The following is a 19,030-nucleotide window of genomic DNA, read 5'->3' as shown; positions in this document are numbered from 1 at the left end:
GCAGGCTCTACACGGCCGTGATGATAAGACAGCAGCTCACATTCATTACATCTTCCCATACATTACGCCAATTAATCCTGACCACCACTCTAGGAGCCGGGAACTATTAAACCCATTTTACACATGGTGAAACTGAGGCCCCCAGTGCCTAGGGGTGAAGAGACTCACCCAAGGTCACACAGCTAGTAAGCGACAGAGCCGTGACACCCCCAGTGTTGTTATGCAAAAGACGCCGTTCCCAGTGCTTTACAAACACTAACTTGATTCATTTCACTTTCGGCCCTTGTTAAAATACCAGTGTCCAGGCCTCCCCTTGTTCCCGATGCAGGTGGTCCTGGAAGCCCCCCATGAAAAGCATCATAGGAGAAAAGCACCCTCACCCTCCAAATAAACGGATGCATGTTCACACCCCCTTAGTGTTAGGTTATTAAGTAAGAAATGTCCGATTTCCTTAAGTACTAAGTTTGACAGTTGGCATCTCTGACATTTCACTTTGACACTTCTTGACTTGAAATCAGACATTTTGGGCAGGTGTGGTGGCTCACACCTGTAATCCTAGCACTCTGGGAGGTCGAGGTGGGGGGACTGCTTGAGCTCGGAGTTCAAGACTGGCCTGAGCAAGAGTGAGACCCCATCTCTACCGAAAATAGAAAAAATTAGACAGCCAACTAAAAATAGAAACAAAAAATTAGCCGGGCATGGTGGCTCACACCTATAGTCCCAGCTACTCGGGAGGCTGAGGCAGGAGGATCGCTTGAGCCCAGGAGTCTGAGGTTGCTGTGAGCTAGGCTGACGCCATGGCACTCACTCTAGCCCAGGCAACAGAGCAAGCCAAGACTCTGTCTCAAAAAAAAAAAAAAAAAATCAGACATTTCCTATTTAATGACCTGATACTTGACAAGTGGGATATAAATATGAACCTTCACATCTTGTCAATTCTTTCTGTAGTTTGGACAAATCAGATTTCGCTGGCTATAACTATGACATACATTTCCTCATTCAATTTTCTTTTACTATGTTCAAAACTTACTTTTTATTTTTATGCAATTTTAACCTGCATGGGCTATTCCCACCGCAAGAAACAATTAGGCCTCAAGGCGATAGTCCGACGCACACATCCCTTTTGACTTTGTGGCTGGAAGACCCCGGACGGGGTCACTTACGGTCCTCAAGTCGCTAGACAGGAGCAGGGGCTGGAAGCCACGCCCCGCATTCCCGGCCAGGCCTGTTTGAAAAGACTCGGCTGCCAACGCCACCAGCCGAGGGCATGTCCGTTCCTGACCTGCACGAGGCAGGCGGAGGCTGGGAACCTCTGCCCGTGTCGGGCACAGCTTGAGTTCTGGCGTGGAGCCCTGGTTCCACCAGCTTTTGGGGGGAACCTTTTAACCTCAGTCCTACTTTGGCTCCCCTGACCTCTGCAGAATTTTGCCACGGTTCTTGGAGGCTTAGGCTGGGCTGATGTTTTTGGGGAACCCAGGTTCCGTAAGGTCCCCCAGGGCCCTTGCTTAATCCACTGTTACTGCTAAGAGGTGTCTTGTCCCTCTCCGAGGTCTGGCAGCTCTTAGTGATGCTTGGTGCAGAAGAACATCTGTTGAGGGTGCCTGGACACTAAATAGTACCTCCTAGGGGCTGCGGACAGCTGCGTCACCAGTGTCCTCTGCTCTGGGGGTCCACACACTTCTCTCTGGCTTCTTCCCTCCTCCCTGCAGCCCTGGGGGAAGCCCCCGCCTCTCTCTTGCTTTTTCCCAGCATGATTTTTCCCGGAGGGCAACTCACATGCCTACAGGAGCTGGTTGGAGAAAATAACTTTCCCTTAAACTGTAACGGAAGAGCAGTAAATCTGCCAGCACACGTGAGAACCACAGGCAGGGAAGTGTGACTGACCAGCCTGCAGGGCCAGCCGCTACTCAGTTCTAGGTGATTGCTGCCTTGGAGGAAGGCAAGACCCCTGTTTGCAGATCTTTAGTTAGTTCTTTGGGTTAGTTAGTTGTTTAGTTAGTTGTTTGTTTGTTTATTTATTATATGAGATAGGGTCTTGTTTGTTTTATTTATTATGAGACAGAGTCTCGATCTGTAGTCCAGGCTAGAGTGCAGTGGCATCATCATAGCTCATGGCAACCTCCAACGCCTGGGCTCAAGTGACCCTCCTGCTTCAGCCTCCCGAGTAGCTGGGACTACAGGCATGTGCCACCACAGCTGGCTAATTTTTATAATTTTTTGTAGAGATGGGGTCTTGCTATGTTGCCCAGGCTGGTCTCAAACTCCTGGCCTCAAACAATCCTCCCACCTCAGCCTCCCAAAGTGTTGGGATTACAGGCATGAGCTACTGTGCCTGGCTTTAGTTTGTTTTTTAAACAGAATTATTGAGGTATATGGTGTAAAAATCACCAATTTTAAGTGTACAGTTCAGTGAATTTTAAGAAATGTATACATTTGTGTAACCACCAACACAGTCATGATACAGAACATTAGAATTTTTAAAAGAGAAGCCGGGAGTCCAGATTTTTATGTGAAATTTACTAAAATATTGGCAACTAATTTTGTTAAAAGTACTGAATGGGTCCCAGGGGCCACGACAGCGGGCTGGACGCAGCTCACGGGATGTTGGTTTGTAAGCCCTGAGCTTTGGGGAAACAGAATCCGGATTGTGTGTCCCCGAACTGCTGGGTCCCTCCCCGGGGGCGATGAGCAAGGTCCCTGGAACTACCTGAGGGAGAGAAGGAAGGTGCTTCCCGTGGGCGAACACGCCCGTACAGCCGTCCCTCCTCTCTGCTTCCCTGGCCAGGCCAAGGCCAACCTGGACAAGAACAAGCAGACGCTGGAGAAGGAGAACGCGGAGCTGGCCGGAGAGCTGCGGGTGCTGGGCCAGGCGAAGCAGGAGGTGGAGCACAAGAAGAAGAAGCTGGAGGTGCAGCTGCAGGAGCTGCAGTCCAAGTACAGCGACGGGGAGCGGGCCCGGGCCGAGCTCAACGACAAGGTCCACAAGCTGCAGGTGAGTCCCCAGCTCCGCAGGGAGAAGGCTCTTCCCAGCTAGCCCAGGGCTCTCTTGCTGCAAAGCAAGTCGTTTCCTCCAGTTACATTCCTCGAGGGAAGGAGACGGTCCCCCTCTTCAATGTAATCTTCAAAAACCTTTGCTCATTTGACAAGTATTTATTGAGCACCTGCTGTATGCCAGGCACTGAGCTTAATCCTGAGATGCAACAACAAGGAACACAATGGACACTGTCCCTGCCCTGGTAGATGTCTAGCTTGGGCGGGGGTGGGGGCGGGGACGGGGGGGGAAGACATTAATAAATCACACAAATGAGTGTAAAATTATGCAGAAGAGGGGGAGATATGTGATGCCATAAATACCCAGGGGGCCTGGCCTGGGGGAGGAGTCAGGACAGGCCTCCCTCAGGAAAATGGATAATCTGATGGATAAACAGAAGTCCTCCAGGCAGATGGGACGGCATGTGCAAAGGCCCAGTGGTTAGTGGGGAGCTGAGAAGAGGGAGGTAAGGCCAGTAGAGCTGGAGTGCTGAGTTGCAGGGGATGGGAAGGGACATGCCACAGGATGGGACTGGAGAAGGAAGCTGTGGCCAGGTGACACATGGCCTTCGAGACCCTATCACGTGCATGCTGGGCTTCACTCTGAGTGATGCCAAACCACTGCAGGGTTTATAAGCTGATCAAAGACGTGGTCTGTTTATCTTTGGTCTTACTGTGCTCGGAACAGACATTTGGCCTGAGTTTCTGTCCATGGGATATGGCCCAGCTTTGGATAAATAATGTGCTCAAACGTGGGACAAAGGGGCAGGGGAAGCACTGTGATTTTTTTCCCCACGTTTTGCTGCACTGATGCCTGGAAGAGTAGAGTCGAGATCGCTCTTATCCTCACTGCGAATGGGATGAGAGGGAGGGTAGGCTGGAATCTCCAAGAGAACCTGCTCAGAGACACCAGGGGCTGGAGTAAAAGGCAGAGAATGGGTAGACGGCCTCTTACCTTCCGGGTCTGCATCTTTGGTTTTGGCCCTAAGGGTCAGTGAAAGGGCAGAGAGTAGGGGTAAGGAAGCAGGTGCCGGGGACAGGACCCCTTGGAAGGCTAAGTGCCACCCTGCATTCGCCCCTCCAGCCTTAGGCGTGGACCAGGCCGCAGCATCCCTCAGACCTGTGGCTCCATCTCTGCCAACCTTGGCAGGGACCCAGGATCCACCCAGCGGGTTCAGGGCCTAGTCGATACAGTTGCGGCTGTAACAGGTTCTTAGAACCACAGTGTCTAGGGCCAGGGGTCCCGACGTGTGGCGACGGACTTCCCGTCGGGGCCACAGAGTTACTGTGATCAGGGTCCCACACCTCGTGGGTATTTTCTCAGTCAGTGGACACCACAAGGCCTACGAGGGTACACGGTGTGTTTTGGGTAAGAAGGGCTCCTCTTGCTTAGTGAGGATCCTGTCCTAGAGGTTTTCACGAACCAGTCTCTCCGTACCCTCAGAACGAAGTGGAGAGTGTCACAATCATGCTCAATGAAGCAGAGGGCAAGGCCATCAAACTGGCCAAGGATGTGGCGTCCCTCGGGTCCCAGCTCCAGGACACACAGGTGAGCGTCCTGCCCCATCATCCGGGAGACCCGGGGTACAGCCTTCCTCGGGTGGGTCCCCGGGACCTTGGCGTGTCCCTTTCGTAGGAGCTGCTTCAAGAGGAAACCCGGCAGAAGCTCAACGTGTCCACCAAGCTGCGCCAGCTGGAAGAGGAGAGGAACAGCCTTCAGGACCAGCTGGACGAGGAGATGGAGGCCAAGCAGAACCTGGAGCGCCACATCTCCACCCTCAACATCCAGGTGCCTGGCACGTGTCCTGGCTTCGGTCACAGGTCCCCTCGACTTCTCTTTTGGGCCTGGAGCCCCCACGTGTAATCAGGGGCTCTGTAGTTCTGCTGTGGGTGGGCGCCGGCACCGCAGCGCTTGGCTTGCTGGCTCCTCATGCTGTTGGGTTTCTCCAACGAGGAGAACGTGGTCTCCGCTTCTCAGGGCCTGGGGGGCAGGGATGGGGCCACTCACGGCCCTCCTCTCACCTGACCCCCGACGCTGCCATTTCAGCTCTCGGACTCGAAGAAGAAGCTGCAGGACTTTGCCAGCACCGTGGAAGCCATGGAAGAGGGTAAGAAGAGGTTCCAGAAGGAAATCGAAAACCTCACCCAGCAGTACGAAGAGAAGGCAGCTGCTTATGACAAACTGGAAAAGACCAAGAACAGGCTTCAGCAGGAGCTGGACGACCTGGTTGTCGATTTGGACAACCAGCGGCAACTGGTGTCCAACCTGGAGAAGAAGCAGAAGAAGTTTGATCAGGTGGGCCCTGGGGTGTTCCCCACCTTCCCAGACAATGGCTGGGGGCGTCAGGTCTGCCTGGCACCAGGCGTGGCTGCTGCGTGTGTCTGTGTCCTGTCCCCCCTTTGCTGGAAGCAATGGCAGGCTATCTTGTCTGGTTTTGGGAGGCCACGAAACGTTGAGGCCACCAGATCACTGTGAGGGCAGTGCAGAAGCCTCGATGACAGTGACTTTTCTAGGTGCCGCCACCACCACGACAGCCACCGGCACCCACGGTGATGCCATAGTTTCTAGCCCTGACACGGAATGCGGTTCATGTATTTTATTCACTCGAGTATTTGTTAAATACCTATTAAGTAACCCAAGTAATTCATTTTCTCCCCTCTAAATACCACTTTCCCCAACATTTCATTATGTACGATTTCAAGCCCACAGCACTTTCAGGAATTGTGCAGTGAATACCTGTACAGCCACCACCTGGGTTCAGGCACTAATATTTGACTGCCTGTTTTTAATCACATATTTATTTATAAGGCTGAATCCCTATCCAGTGCATCTTGTCTTTTGGGCACGTTTCAAAGGAAATTACAGACATCCGTCCACTTCCCCTTCCACACCTCAGCGTTGCATAGTAACTGGAGTTCATTTTTTAAACATAATTTTGCTGCTTTTGAGGTAAAACTTACAATGAAAAGCACACATCTTGAATGTATCCTCCACCAAGTTCTGAAAAGTGCATATGCCCACATGTGGCCCAAACCCCTCAGTACCAACTTTGAATATATGTCACCCATATTTAACAAGTGTGATTTCGTTTACATGGGACTCAAGGTTATTCTAAAAATAGCATAGTGCGGTATCCTATGCAGTGTAGGATTTGTGTGTTGACTGTGTGTTTCGAAGTCCCTGCAATTCACCTGTCTTTGCTGAGTTCCCGAAGTCTGGGCGTTGGACGTTATGATTTATAACATGCTGCTCTGTCTCTCTAAAGAGACTGACGTCAGTATGGAATGTTCTTTGAGTGGCTTTTCCAGGCAGAGAGGTAAGTACGTATAGGCCCACCCACACCCACCCTTTCCCTACTGAGGCTCACGGGGCACATTTGTGACATAGCTACTTGTGGCCATGAAATTACAAAAGAACCACTGGCCTCCGGCAGGACTGAATGTCACTCTGACTCTGTAGCGGGATGTTCTAACCAACATGGGCAGCTATAGTGGTTTGGAAGCACAAGGACCCAGCTGATTTCTGGCTCTACAAAAGACCGATCTAGACTTCAGAAAGCAAGAGCATTATAAATGACTCCTGCAGATGATCCAAATTGCGTGTGTCTGTACCTGGACAGATGCAGCAGGGCACAAGGCCTCTTCCCCACATTTGCTATTCAGTGACACTGAACTTGGGATATGGCTAGAAGTCACCCCTGGGTCTTTCGTTGTGTTGTAGTTGTTAGCCGAAGAGAAAAACATCTCTTCCAAATACGCGGACGAGAGGGACAGAGCCGAGGCGGAAGCCAGGGAGAAGGAAACCAAGGCCTTGTCCCTGGCTCGAGCCCTAGAGGAGGCCTTGGAAGCCAAAGAGGAACTCGAGAGGGCCAACAAGATGCTCAAGGCCGAGATGGAGGATCTGGTCAGCTCCAAGGATGACGTGGGCAAGAACGTAAGTGGCTCTGTCTTTGCCTGTCCCCGTGTCACCGACCCACCCTCTCTGCCATTTCCCACTTGCCCGGGAAGTGACAATGAGGAATGGGAGGCGGCAACTCCCCTGGCAGGTGCGAAGGTGGGGAGAGCGGGTCTGAAGGGAAGGCTCATGTCCAAGCTCTCGGGGGCCGTCTCCGTTCCGGACACGCATCCTGACGGAGCCCAGAGCCATCTCTTGGGCCTAACGAGCTGCCTCTGGCCATGGGATTCCTGGGCGTCTTCGTGGGGCTGAGTCTCACGGGACGGCGCTGCCGCTCTGCCAGGTCCACGAGCTGGAGAAGTCCAAGCGGGCCCTGGAGACCCAGATGGAGGAGATGAAGACGCAGCTGGAAGAGCTGGAGGACGAGCTGCAGGCCACCGAGGATGCCAAGCTGCGGCTGGAGGTCAACATGCAGGCCCTCAAGGGCCAGTTCGAGAGAGACCTCCAGGCCCGGGACGAGCAGAATGAGGAAAAGCGGCGGCAGCTCCAGAGGCAGGTGAGCCCCGCGGGGGAGGGCAGGAGGGGGGCGTCGGTGGCCCATTTCCCTCCTATCCCCACCACGCTCGGGCTGCGTGGGGACTCTGTTTTCTGTCCTGCAACTGGGATGAGAAGCCCACCACGCAGGGGCTGTGCTGGGGAGGGAGTGGCGTGAGGGGCATCCCAGGGGCAGCCGGGCAGCGCACGTGTCTCCCCCTCACTCAGCTCCACGAGTACGAGACGGAGCTGGAAGACGAGCGGAAGCAGCGTGCGCTGGCGGTGGCGGCCAAGAAGAAGCTGGAAGGGGACCTGAAAGACCTGGAGCTTCAGGCCGACTCGGCCAGCAAGGGGAGAGAGGAGGCCATCAAGCAGCTTCGGAAACTGCAGGTGGGTGACGCCTTGGGCTCAGGGCACGGGCGCAGAGAGGGCACAGCTGCCCCCCAGGCCAGGCAGGTCGGCAGAGCAGGCTCCGGGAAGCAGCCCCACCTCTGCCGTTGGTGTCGTGGAGCTGGGGTCTTTTCCTTCACTGTTTAGGTTTTGGTGGCTGCTTCCCACCCTGGCCCCTGCCCTCAGACCACATCAGGGCTCAGCTTCTCAGGCAGGTCTTCTGAGCCCACCTGGAACGGTGTCCCCAGACGGCCACTGGCCACCTGACACTGAGGGCAGTGCCCTGCAACGGAGCCTTCTCTGTGACCAGCTGCAGACGAGAACTTGGTGAGTAGGGGCGTCTTCCCTCACCCTTGCTGTTGACTCACGCAGGCTCAGATGAAGGACTTCCAGAGAGAGCTAGAAGACGCCCGTGCCTCCAGAGATGAGATCTTTGCCACGGCCAAAGAGAACGAGAAGAAGGCCAAGAGCTTAGAAGCAGACCTCATGCAGCTACAGGAGGTAAAGCCTTCCTCTTGCTAGGAGAGCCTCAGATGGGGACATCGTGGTAGCAACCTCAGCAGCCCAGGTCTGTGCAGCCAGGTTTCTTCCCCTCCACTGTTCCAGATGGGTGGGCCCTGTAGCAGGAGCATGGACAGAGACGTGCCTTTCTCCTCTGATGAATTCGTGGGGGCTCCCAAGCTCGGAGGAGGACTATGCATTTTCAAGGGTGGCTGTGGAGACTGCACGGCCTAGGGACAGGAGCCAGGGTGGCCTCTCGGTGGGGCTTGGCCCATCACTGGCAGACAGCCAACTTCCACCCTGGACCCCCCACCCCAGGACCTGGCAGCGGCTGAGCGGGCGCGCAAGCAGGCGGACCAGGAGAAGGAGGAGCTGGCGGAGGAGCTGGCCAGCAGCCTGTCGGGAAGGTAGGGGGCCGTGTGGGGAGGAATGGGGGGTGTCCTAGACTCAGAGGACAAGGGAAAGGCATCCTGGATGCCCATTTTAATGCTGATGTTGGCAGAGCCCTCAGCTGAGCTCAGGGACAGAGGACAGATGCACAGTGGTGAAAGGTTTTTTCCTTGGGGTTTTCACTGGAAGTGTAGCCAGTCCCATTTATTCTGGACAGAGAGGAGGCCAGGCAGCCTCGGGGAGGAGAGAGCTGGTCCAGATCCTGGTCCTGGCTCCCCACTTCCGGGCTGTGTGACTCAGTTTCCTCATTAGCGAATGAGGCAACCCTGAGGCAACACTGCTCTAAGGAGAGGGGCGTTTTCTAAGCTGGGGGAGGTAGAGGCCCCCACAACGGCTGCGATTCCCCCAGGAACACACTTCAGGACGAGAAGCGGCGCCTGGAGGCCCGGATCGCCCAGCTGGAGGAGGAGCTGGAGGAGGAGCAGGGCAACATGGAGGCCATGAGCGACCGCGTGCGCAAAGCCACGCAGCAGGTGAGGGCAGGGGGCCTGGGCACCCCAGCAACTCCGCCCCAGCTCTCGCGAGCAACAGGTCTGGTTCTAAAGTCCAGTCAGTGCTGGTTCAGCAACATGCGTCGCAGCTTCCTGTGTGCAGGGGAGGAAGGGGTGAGATCTGAGGGTAGGGACCCAGCACCCTCACCCCTTCTGCCTGTCAGCTGGGCACCCTGCCTGCCGTCTTCAGAACGTGTAGCTCCAGCCTACAGCGTCTCATTTGTGGGCCAGGGCATGTCTGGGGCATCCCTAGAGCGTCCCTTAGGATGCTCCTTCAAGGCTCTGTCCCCAGCCCTGAGCCCTGGCCTCCTGACAGTGAGCCCTCAGCCAGCAACTACATATGTAGAGACTTTACTGAGCACCAGCTCGATGGTGGGTGCTGGGGACCATCGTGTGACCTGAAGCCCCTCACAGTGTAGGGTGGGGACCAGACAACTCCAGGACAGAGAGGGCAGCATGGGACTGACCCTTCACACAGCCTGGGTGGCACTAGGGCAATTCTGGAAGGGGTGGCTCTTGAGCTGAGTCTTGGAGGATGAAGGCGAGGGAGGAAGGTGGGGGCTCCCCAGATCCAGGGACGTGTGCAGACACTGGCCCAGGCTGGAGGTGGCAGCTGAAGGCTTATGGTCTCAGCACACTGCCCTGGGCTTCCACCTCACCCCTTCACCCTCCTCCTCCCCAGGCCGAGCAGCTCAACAACGAGCTGGCCACGGAGCGCAGCGCAGCCCAGAAGAATGAGAGTGCCCGGCAGCAGCTTGAACGACAGAACAAGGAGCTCCGGAGCAAGCTCCAGGAGATGGAGGGGGCAGTCAAGTCCAAGTTCAAGTCCACCATCGCATCACTGGAGGCCAAGATTGCACAGCTGGAGGAGCAGGTTGAGCAGGAGGCCAGGTACGCAGGACCGGGGTTCCAGTCCCCACTTGCTTGTCAGTGACCAGCAGTGGGACATTACGGAAGTCAGAGAATCTTTCTGAGCATTGGTTCTGGCTTGTGTGGAAAAACACAAGTGTACAATTCAATGGCTTTCAGTATATTCACAGATACATAAAATCATCACCACAGTCAATTCAAAAACATTTTCATCCCTCCAAAAAGAAACCCCAGGGCGGGCGTGGTGGCTCACGCCTGTAATCCTAGCACTCTGGGAGGCCAAGGCGGGTGGATCGCTCAAAGTCAGGAGTTCGAGACCAGCCTAAGCGAGACCCCGTCTCTACTAAAAATAGAAATAAATTATCTGGACAACTAAAAAAATATATATAGAAAAAATTAGCCGGGCATGGTGGTACATGCCTGTAGTCCCAGCTACTTGGGAGGCTGAGGCAGTAGGATCGCTTAAGTCCTGGAGTTTGAGGTTGCTGTGAGCTAGGTTGACGCCACGGCACTCACTCTAGCCTGGGCAACAAAGTAAGACTCTGTCTCAAAAAAAAAAAAAAAAAAAACCCAAACCCTTTAGCTGACCCCCATTTCCCACCCCGTCCGACCCTGGCAACCATAATCCACTTTCTGCCTCCATGGATTTGCCTGTTCTGGACATTTGCTGCAAAGGGAACTGCCCCCTGTGGCCTGTGGTGTGTCTGCTGTCACCTGGCACAGTTTCACGGTGCAGCCGAGCGTGGCGCACACTGGCCCTGTATTCCTCCCCACGGCCGAGTCCTCCTCCACCGTCTGACGGATCCTTGGGATGAGTCCTCATCTGGGATTGGGGAAAGTGCTCGCCCAGGGCCAGACACCGTGTCTGGTTGACACACCCACTGCAGAGGTGCTGTCCCCATCTGAAACCGCCTCTGTTTTCCCCACCGTGTGCAGGGAGAAACAGGCGGCCACCAAGTCGCTGAAGCAGAAGGACAAGAAGCTGAAGGAAGTCCTGCTGCAGGTGGAGGATGAGCGGAAGATGGCTGAGCAGTACAAGGAGCAGGTAGCCCCAGCTGCCCAGCCCCTCCCGGCCCCTGGCCCCCACGTGGACTCGCCTGACCCCTGCCCTCTCTGTGACAGGCAGAGAAAGGAAACGCCAGGGTCAAGCAGCTCAAGCGGCAGCTGGAGGAGGCAGAGGAGGAGTCCCAGCGCATCAACGCCAACCGCAGGAAGCTGCAGCGCGAGCTGGACGAGGCCACAGAGAGCAATGAGGCCATGGGCCGCGAGGTGAACGCGCTCAAGAGCAAGCTCAGGTGAGGCGCCCGTGGCCCGGGAGGGCCCCGATTCCCCAGCTGGAGGGGAGGGCTGGGCTGGGGCTCCAGTGGGTTGCACTGCTCACCGTGAGTCAATGAATCGCGCAGACGGCTCCCTGTCCCCAAAGCCCTCGCTTCATTCCGCGGGTCCCTCCTGCTCTTCCTCCGTGGCTGAGCTACTGCAGGGCAGGCGCCGGAGCTGGCCCAGATCAGGCTGGGGCCCTCGCCTTCTGATTTCTTGGCAATCTCCCGTCCTCCCCGGGAGGAGGAGCCACCAGCCCACTGTCTCTGGAAATCATTTTTTCTTTGCAAAACCCCTTTTCTCCTTAACCTCTTTCCTGAACATTCTCTCTCAGCCTCCGCACTCCTGACACAGTGGGCTGGGTCACTGTTTGCCGTGGGGGCCGTCCTATGCTCTGCAGGACGTTTAGCTGCACCCGGCCTCCACCCACGACATGTAGTAGCATCCCGCCCAAAACTGCAGTGTGACCACCAAAAACGTCTCCAGATGTTGCCAGAAATCCCCTGGGGGTGTAGGCTGAGAACGCCTGCCCTCTCTGGAGCAGGGGCTGTTTTCTCTCCCACACCACTCCTGGCTCTTTCTGGTGATCTCACCACTCCCACGGGCATGACCAGTGTCCCTGGCCAGGCACCTCATCATCTGTCCCCACCCCTCATGTGGTCCTCCTTTCCCAGCTCCAAGCTCAGGACCAGCCGTGCAGTCTCCCCTTTCATATCCTCAGGATCGGTACTCCCTCTTGCTGTGCCGTATTCACTTGATGAAAACACTACTCCAGTAAAACCCAACTGTCCCCCTCTGCCACAGTGCAACTAACTCACCTCCTGCGCTAAGTGCTGACCCTGAACACGGAACAGGCCTCGTGGTGCTGCCTGGAGCCCCCACACCCCTCCCTCAACTGCTCACTCTCAGCACAGGACCCTACTTCCTATCTGACCACAAAGCAGGAACAATCACAAAACCGTGCACACGTTCCCATGGCCCTTCTACCCATCCCCCAGACCTGTGCTCGCTTCTTTGATCTTTTCCCCGTTTCTGTGCTGAGCTGTCTGGCACCGACCGAGGTCAGCACCTGCATCAGAACCACTCCCCTGGTGGACTCCAGCACGTCATCACTCCAAAAATCCTGCCCTTCCTCCCTAGCAAATGTTTTCTATCTCGTTTCATCAGCCGGGAAAGCTCTAATCCCGTTTCCCTGCTGCTCTTTACTGCAAAATTCCATGAGAAAAGCTGCTGGAGGTCCCCCTCCCATTGCTCCCCCGACACCTGGCCATGGTGACACCCGTGGCCAGCACTCACCTGACTCGGCAGCAGCACGTGGCAGGGCCCATCGCTCCTCCTGCTCGACACTTTCTTCACAGGGCTTCCTGGACACCCAACCCCACTCCCTGCCTGGATTACTTCCCTCCCTTCTGGCTGTCTCTCTCTGTCTCCTTCCCTGGTTCCTCATCTCAAAGCCTGACTGCCAGGGGACCGCCCCAGGGCACTGTCTTGGTTCTCTTTTCATGTCTCTCACCGAGGGTGATCTCTACCAGCCCCTTGACTTTACAATTCCACGTGCAGCTAATGACTTCTCAGTTCAGATCTCCAGCCCAAACTTCTTCCCAGAACCCCAGACCCAGTTCCCACCTGCACGTCTAAGGGGCAGCTCACACCTCACATGTTGTACCCTAAGCCCAGATGGAACCTCTTCACCCCCAAACTGGCTCTGCTCACAGTCCTCCCAGCTCAGCAGCTAGAATGATGAAGTTGCCATCAGCTCAGACCACAAACCTCGTGGTCATTCTTTGTTTCTCTCCCCCTTACACCCCATATCCTGTCTGTGGCCAAACCTGGTCTATGTTCCCTTAAGAACACCATCCATCCAGAACCCAGCCACTTCTGACCGCCTACTTCAAGCCATGGCCTCGCACCTAGAGAACTGTCATAGTCTCCTCCTCATGGGCGTCCTCCTTCCACGCAGGCCCCTTGTAGTCGGTTCTCAACCCCGCCCCTCCAAGTAGCTGGGCTGAGTAGTGGGGACACAGCCACCTTGCCTCTCTACCCTGGTGCTGTCCTTTTAGCAAACACAGAACATCCCCTGCTGGTTCTGCCCCAGACACCGGACCCTTCTTGGGCAGTCCAGGCTAGTACGGAACAAACTATTTTTGCCAGTCCCCAAATGAACTCATACACAAAGCAAGTGGAAGACCCGTCGTACCCCTCTGTGTTCTTTGAGTCTTCTAGGTGCACAAAAACATAAAATCGGGCACTGGAGTATTGAGAGAAGTTCGGAAGCCTAGCCAGCTGCTCAGCCAGTAAGGGACTGCAAAGCAGGTTTCACACAGTTCATAAATCTCAACAGAGCCCTCTCTAAAGCCTGGCCTAGGCACCTGCCATCTGCCAGACTGCCAGTCACCTCTGAGTGCAAAAGGCACCTGCCTCAACCTTCTTGCTAGAGGCACAAGAGCCAACAAAGACCACGTGATAGTAATATTATTCCAACACTAACCTTTTGGACTAGGTTGTCAAATGCCTTGACCTTCCCAAACAGGTACGCAATGAAGCAATTTATAGGAGGTTCTTGAGAGCAGCTCTGAAGGGCAGTAGTTTTCCTTTAATTGAAAAGGCTGCTTGTCCTTGTGCGTGCGGCCTTGCCGACAGCTCGTGCCTTCCGACGCTTCATGCCTGCAAGGCTGATTTGAAAGTCCCTTTAATGATCGAACTGAAGCAAATGCCTTTAACAGTTAAAATCATGCTTACTCGGGCTGCTGCCCGGGCGCCGACGGTAACCACCGGGGCTCTCTCTCTCTGTTTCAGAGGGCCCCCCCCACAGGAAACTTCGCAATGACTCACCAGGTATCATGACTCCAGCTTCGCGGCTCCTGTGTCTTTCGCTCAGTTTCCGTTTCCTTTCTGCCCAGCACCCCCCGATTTTTAAGCCCTCGAAAATTTCCCTGAGATTCCTGTAAAACCTGAAGGCTTGGATCTCTTAGTTCAAAACTGCCTTTGATCAAAACCAAGATCAGGATGACGAGTAGACCTCACCTCTTGACCCATTCTCCTTCCCGCCCTCTGGGCAGCGCATGTGGCGGGGCACCCGACTCGTGCCTTTTGCACCGCGTCCTGACGAGACGTTACAGGCTGTGTGTGTGTCTGCTGCTTGGATGTTTCTTACCCTGGTGCCAAGGGCCACACTTACACCGTTAGGACACGTGGCAGTGCTGTCCGCCATTGTCCAGTTGACACACTCCACTGAGTGAATGTGACACTTGCACAATCTGGGTACATTCCTGGAGAAGGGACCCGGCTTCAGTTTGGCTGGCCTGGGTCACAAACCCGAAATAACAAAGCAGAGGTTCTTGGTAACTCGTCCTCCCACGATCAAGTTTCCACAAACTTGTCTGCAAGAGAAACGGGCTCACGCTGCAATGTCTTACAAATGTCAGGCTGCACGTGGCTTGAGCGAGGTCTAGCTGTTAACTGTGTCTTCAGTGCCGGAGGCTGGACGCTGTCCACCGCAAAGCCAAGCGCGGTCCTGGCAGAGCCTTTTCCGGAGGCCTCACGGGCACGTACACGTTCAAGGACTGGGGAATGGACGCCCAAGGCTCGAGGAAGCCCACGGGGCCCTTCCCAAGAGAAAGCAAAGAGGCCTCCACTTCTCTGGGATTTTGACAACTTTTCGTAGGTGACATTCGGCAGCAGGGGCCTGACTGCCCTCTCACCCTGTGGAGAGGCCAGACAAGCCCTAGCTTGTGTCCATCTTCACTTTTGGAGAATCTCAGCTTTGCTGTCGTTACCTAAATACCTAAAGCTGGGGAGGTTTTGACAAGAGCTTTCGTGCCGGTTTCATGGGGGAGCAGCTAAGTCTCTGGGACATTTTGAGCAGCTTTCCTGCCAACTCACTGGGATCATAGGATGAGCTGAATTCTAGGGCTGGCCGGAGTGTAGGACCCACCAGTCAGCAAGAAACCGAGTCTTTGCAAAGCAGCAGGGCCTCGCACTCTTGTGCCAATTCCTGGAGCGCCAGTGGTGCCTGGGATAAGTTCTCTGAGTCCACGAATAGAATCCAAATTCTGCAGGATCCGACGCTTTGAGGAAATCTTTACAGGAGTCCCTTACCTCCTATAACAGACATATTTGGCATCAACTTTCATCTAGGATTCAAAACCAGTTCCTTCAAGAAAGGCACCTGTGCCAAAAACAGACTGCCCTGGAGGATGGCAGCCCAGCAGCGGTTTGACAGTGACCCAGGGCACAATTTACTTCTTAGGTCAAGGGAGCCAGCTGCTCCCTTCAACTTTGCTAGTTAGCAAACACAGACTCCAAGAGGCAAATAGTGAGTGCTGGGAGCCCTGACCCGCAGGTTAGCTACCGTTTCCCAGCCCTAGGCTGGCCCAGCAGGTTTCAAACCTGGAAGTGAAAGGGGAATGACAGAGCCTTGTGGGAGCATGCAGGGAACAGCACAAATTGCTCTTTTCACCTGGAATGTCTGACTCTTCTCTCTGACCCAAGTTCTTGGAAAACACAGTGCTAAAGAAGAAACTTTTAGAGGTCACTCCTAGAGAGAGAGGAATGGAGAGAGAGTTCTCCAATGGGGCTGGAAGCCTAAGAAGCTTCCCGCAGAAGAGAGGGAAGCTGGCCTAGCAGTGTTTAGTTGGGAGTGGCCACAACTCTAAGTATTTATTCCTGATCGCTGCACCTTGGGAAGCCCCATTCTCTATACCTGGGTAGATTTTCCCAGCCCGGGTTTCTCCCACCCTCTGACCCCAAAAAGGCTCATGCTGGGGCTCCCCTTCTCAGTGATCATGAACCTCGGCCTTGCTTATGCCTCGAGTCTCACCTGAGTTGTTCCTTTCGACTCAAGCAGCGGTAACTGGGGTGGGCCCACCCTCCTGCCTCTCCATCCAGCCTGTGTGTGGAATGGGTCACTTTTGTTAGAGAAGTCTGCTTTCTTAGACGTCCTCTGGTCCATGTCAAACAGGGCCAGATGGCTGGGGCCGGATGTGATTGATGATTTGTTGTGGGTGCTGAAAACAGTTCACCGTTTCTTCCCAACAGCAAAGGTCAGCTGCAGGGGGATCTGACTTTTCCCTCCTCCTGCCCAAAGTCTCACGCCACATGACCAGCCCTTCCTGTGAAATCAGGGTGGGCCTGAGTGATAACTCGAAGGGGGCATGGGGCAAGACCAGAGAGGAGATGCAATGGGGACAGTGGGGACAGAGAGAGAGGTGTCCTAGTGCTGGAGCTAAAATCCACTTTGGATTAACATGTATAATTTCCTTTTCTAACAAATATTCACTGAGCACCTATTTTTATGCCATGCATGGTACATACCACTGAGCAAAAAGCAGACGCAATCCCCACCATGGGGCACCTCAGTCCACACGCTCCGCACCAGCAGGGGGTGCTGTCTCACCCGTTAACCAGGGAGCACCCTTCGGTGTCCTTGACCTCTGTCGTGCTCAAGGCTGCCCTTGCTCATGTTTACCTTCTTTTAATTAAAAACTTAAAACCTTCCATTTTTTTCTTTCTGAATAAGAACAAGGGAATGCAGAAGGAGAACACAATACGTTCCTTCTCCTTCATCTCCGCCCCACCAGGTGTGAATAAAAACATGGGGCCACATAACCCCCCACTTGCCTTTTATTCCTTCCCCTCCTACGCAAAATCAAAGACCGCAGAATCCAGTGGGTCGGTAATGACCAAGCCAGACATGTTTAAAAACAGTCTTGCTTTGAAAAAACCTTTCCCCCTATTTCAGCTGATTAAATATAACCAACCTATAAGACTAGCCAGGATTTGTTGACTTCAACCTGAATATCTGCATCTCATTTGTTTTTAGTGAGTTTGTTTTCTGCCCCTTATTTAAAAAAAAAATCTATTCCAACCTCAAGAAAGATTTCTTTACTAAAGAAACGTGTTTTCTTATTAAAACCCACAGGCGAGGGAACGAGACCTCCTTTGTTCCTTCTAGAAGGTCTAGCGGGCGTAGAGTTATTGAAAACTCGGACGGTCCCGAGGAGGAAGTGGACGCGCGAGACGCAGACTTCAATGGAACCAAAGCCAGTGAATAAACGACTTGCTAGAGTTTTGTGCCACAGCAGGAAACAACGAAGAACAAAGCAAAACCCAGCAGACTCTACTTAGCATTGTCTGAATCCATTTCCAAATTCCAGACTTCACAGACACCCCTCACACAATGAGTATCAAAAACACCACCCTGTACTCGGGGTATAAATTTTAAGTTTTTATGAGGTACCAGATGAAGAAAACCCAAAAAGGAACCACAGACACACCCTCCCGCTCTATCAATGGATTGTGCAAGGGATGTTGAGTTTTTAGAAAAATATATCCACGGCAACCAGTCACTGGCAACTTTGTTTACATGAAATGGGGAGAAAGTCACCAAAATGGGTGGCACTGCCCCCACTCCCAGCCCGTCCCCTAACCTGCATACCCTTCCAACGTCTGGAGTAAGGCCCTTGTTTGAGAATTCTTTCCCCCCTCCTGGTTTCCACACCTCAGACACAGTTCACCGAGACCAAGTGCCTTCTGCAGTCACGTGAATGAGAAAGGAGACACTGCTCCAATGGATAAGAGTAGGAACATGACACTCTTTTATATGCACCCCGATTGTACGTAAGGACACCTTCACTAATAAAAGGTTATAAATCACTAGAATGTAGTTGGATTTTCTGTTCAACTGTTTTCTACAGAGCAAAAGAAGGCAAGGGAGAGCTGGGTTCTTATTCAATCCTCTAAACGACCATATGAAGTCTGGGGCTTTTTTGGTTTTTCTGAGTCTCTGTGGCCCAGGCTAGAGTGCAGTGGCATCATCATAGCTCACTGCAACCTCCGACTCCTGGGCTCAAGTGATCCTCCTGCCTCAGCCTCCCAAAGTGCTAGGATTACAGATGTGAGCCACTGTACCTAGCCAGGGTTATTTCATAAATGGGAAAACTGCAGCCTAGGGAGGTAAAGTAAATTGTCTGAGATTCCACAGCTGGCAAAAGGAAGAGCAGAGCTGCAAAGTGAGACAGTCTGAGGGGCTTCTCTAGCCAGGACATGGGCAGCTCCTGGGGCTGGGAGGAAGCTGATGTGTGGTCAGCAGGCCACTGTCCCCTGCCCTTGAACATGACCGGGAAGAACATCTTTGACAACCAAAACTGATGTGTATATCATATGAAAAATATAAGATATCCTTGATTCTTTTAAGTTAAAACACAAGACTGCCCAAGAGGGGTGCACAAACTGCTTCTATAAAGGCCAGATCATAAATATTTTACCCTTGGCAGGATACAGTTGCTCTATCAAATATTCATCTTTTTAAAATCACTCTTAAAAACATAAAAAACTGTTCTCAGCACGAGGGCCATACAAACGGGCTGTGGGCCCTGTCCTCCTTCACCGGGCGTGTTCTGGACAGACATGCCCTGCAAAGGTTCTGGTCAGCACACACTTCTCCATCGTAGGAAAACTAAGAAGGCTATCATGTGACCAAATGCTAACATACCTCAAATGACGACCAACTGTATCCCAAATACCTTTCTAAAACGCTGACTTGAATAGAAAT

The 19,030-nt window shown here is 53.7% G+C and overlaps 1 protein-coding gene across 5 annotated transcripts in view; it reads left to right on the top strand.

The window, feature by feature from the left end:
• Nucleotides 1-18,132, top strand: part of MYH11 (myosin heavy chain 11) — a 100,846-nt gene extending 82,714 nt beyond the window's left edge. For 3 of the 5 annotated variants that reach the window (XM_045542667.1, XM_045542668.1, XM_045542672.1), the window contains 14 exons: nt 2,786-2,992; nt 4,475-4,579; nt 4,667-4,819; nt 5,078-5,326; nt 6,752-6,964; nt 7,269-7,481; nt 7,688-7,849; nt 8,222-8,350; nt 8,669-8,757; nt 9,150-9,273; nt 9,974-10,182; nt 11,098-11,206; nt 11,284-11,456; nt 17,399-18,132. In XM_045542667.1, coding sequence (XP_045398623.1) covers nt 2,786-2,992; nt 4,475-4,579; nt 4,667-4,819; nt 5,078-5,326; nt 6,752-6,964; nt 7,269-7,481; nt 7,688-7,849; nt 8,222-8,350; nt 8,669-8,757; nt 9,150-9,273; nt 9,974-10,182; nt 11,098-11,206; nt 11,284-11,456; nt 17,399-17,531 — 2,268 coding nt within the window. In that variant the 3' untranslated portion in view covers nt 17,532-18,132. Of the gene's footprint in view, nt 1-2,785; nt 2,993-4,474; nt 4,580-4,666; nt 4,820-5,077; nt 5,327-6,751; nt 6,965-7,268; nt 7,482-7,687; nt 7,850-8,221; nt 8,351-8,668; nt 8,758-9,149; nt 9,274-9,973; nt 10,183-11,097; nt 11,207-11,283; nt 11,457-14,274; nt 14,315-17,398 lie in introns of those variants that run through there. The other 2 variants (XM_045542670.1, XM_045542669.1) reach the window with 1 other exon arrangement.
• Nucleotides 18,133-19,030: the final 898 nt, after the last annotated feature.

The sequence above is a fragment of the Lemur catta genome, chromosome 2 (genome assembly GCF_020740605.2).
Source record: "Lemur catta isolate mLemCat1 chromosome 2, mLemCat1.pri, whole genome shotgun sequence".
Taxonomy (NCBI): Eukaryota; Metazoa; Chordata; class Mammalia; order Primates; family Lemuridae; genus Lemur; species Lemur catta.
Note: the sequence above shows the minus strand (reverse complement) of the source record. Positions and strands in the feature narration are given on the sequence as shown.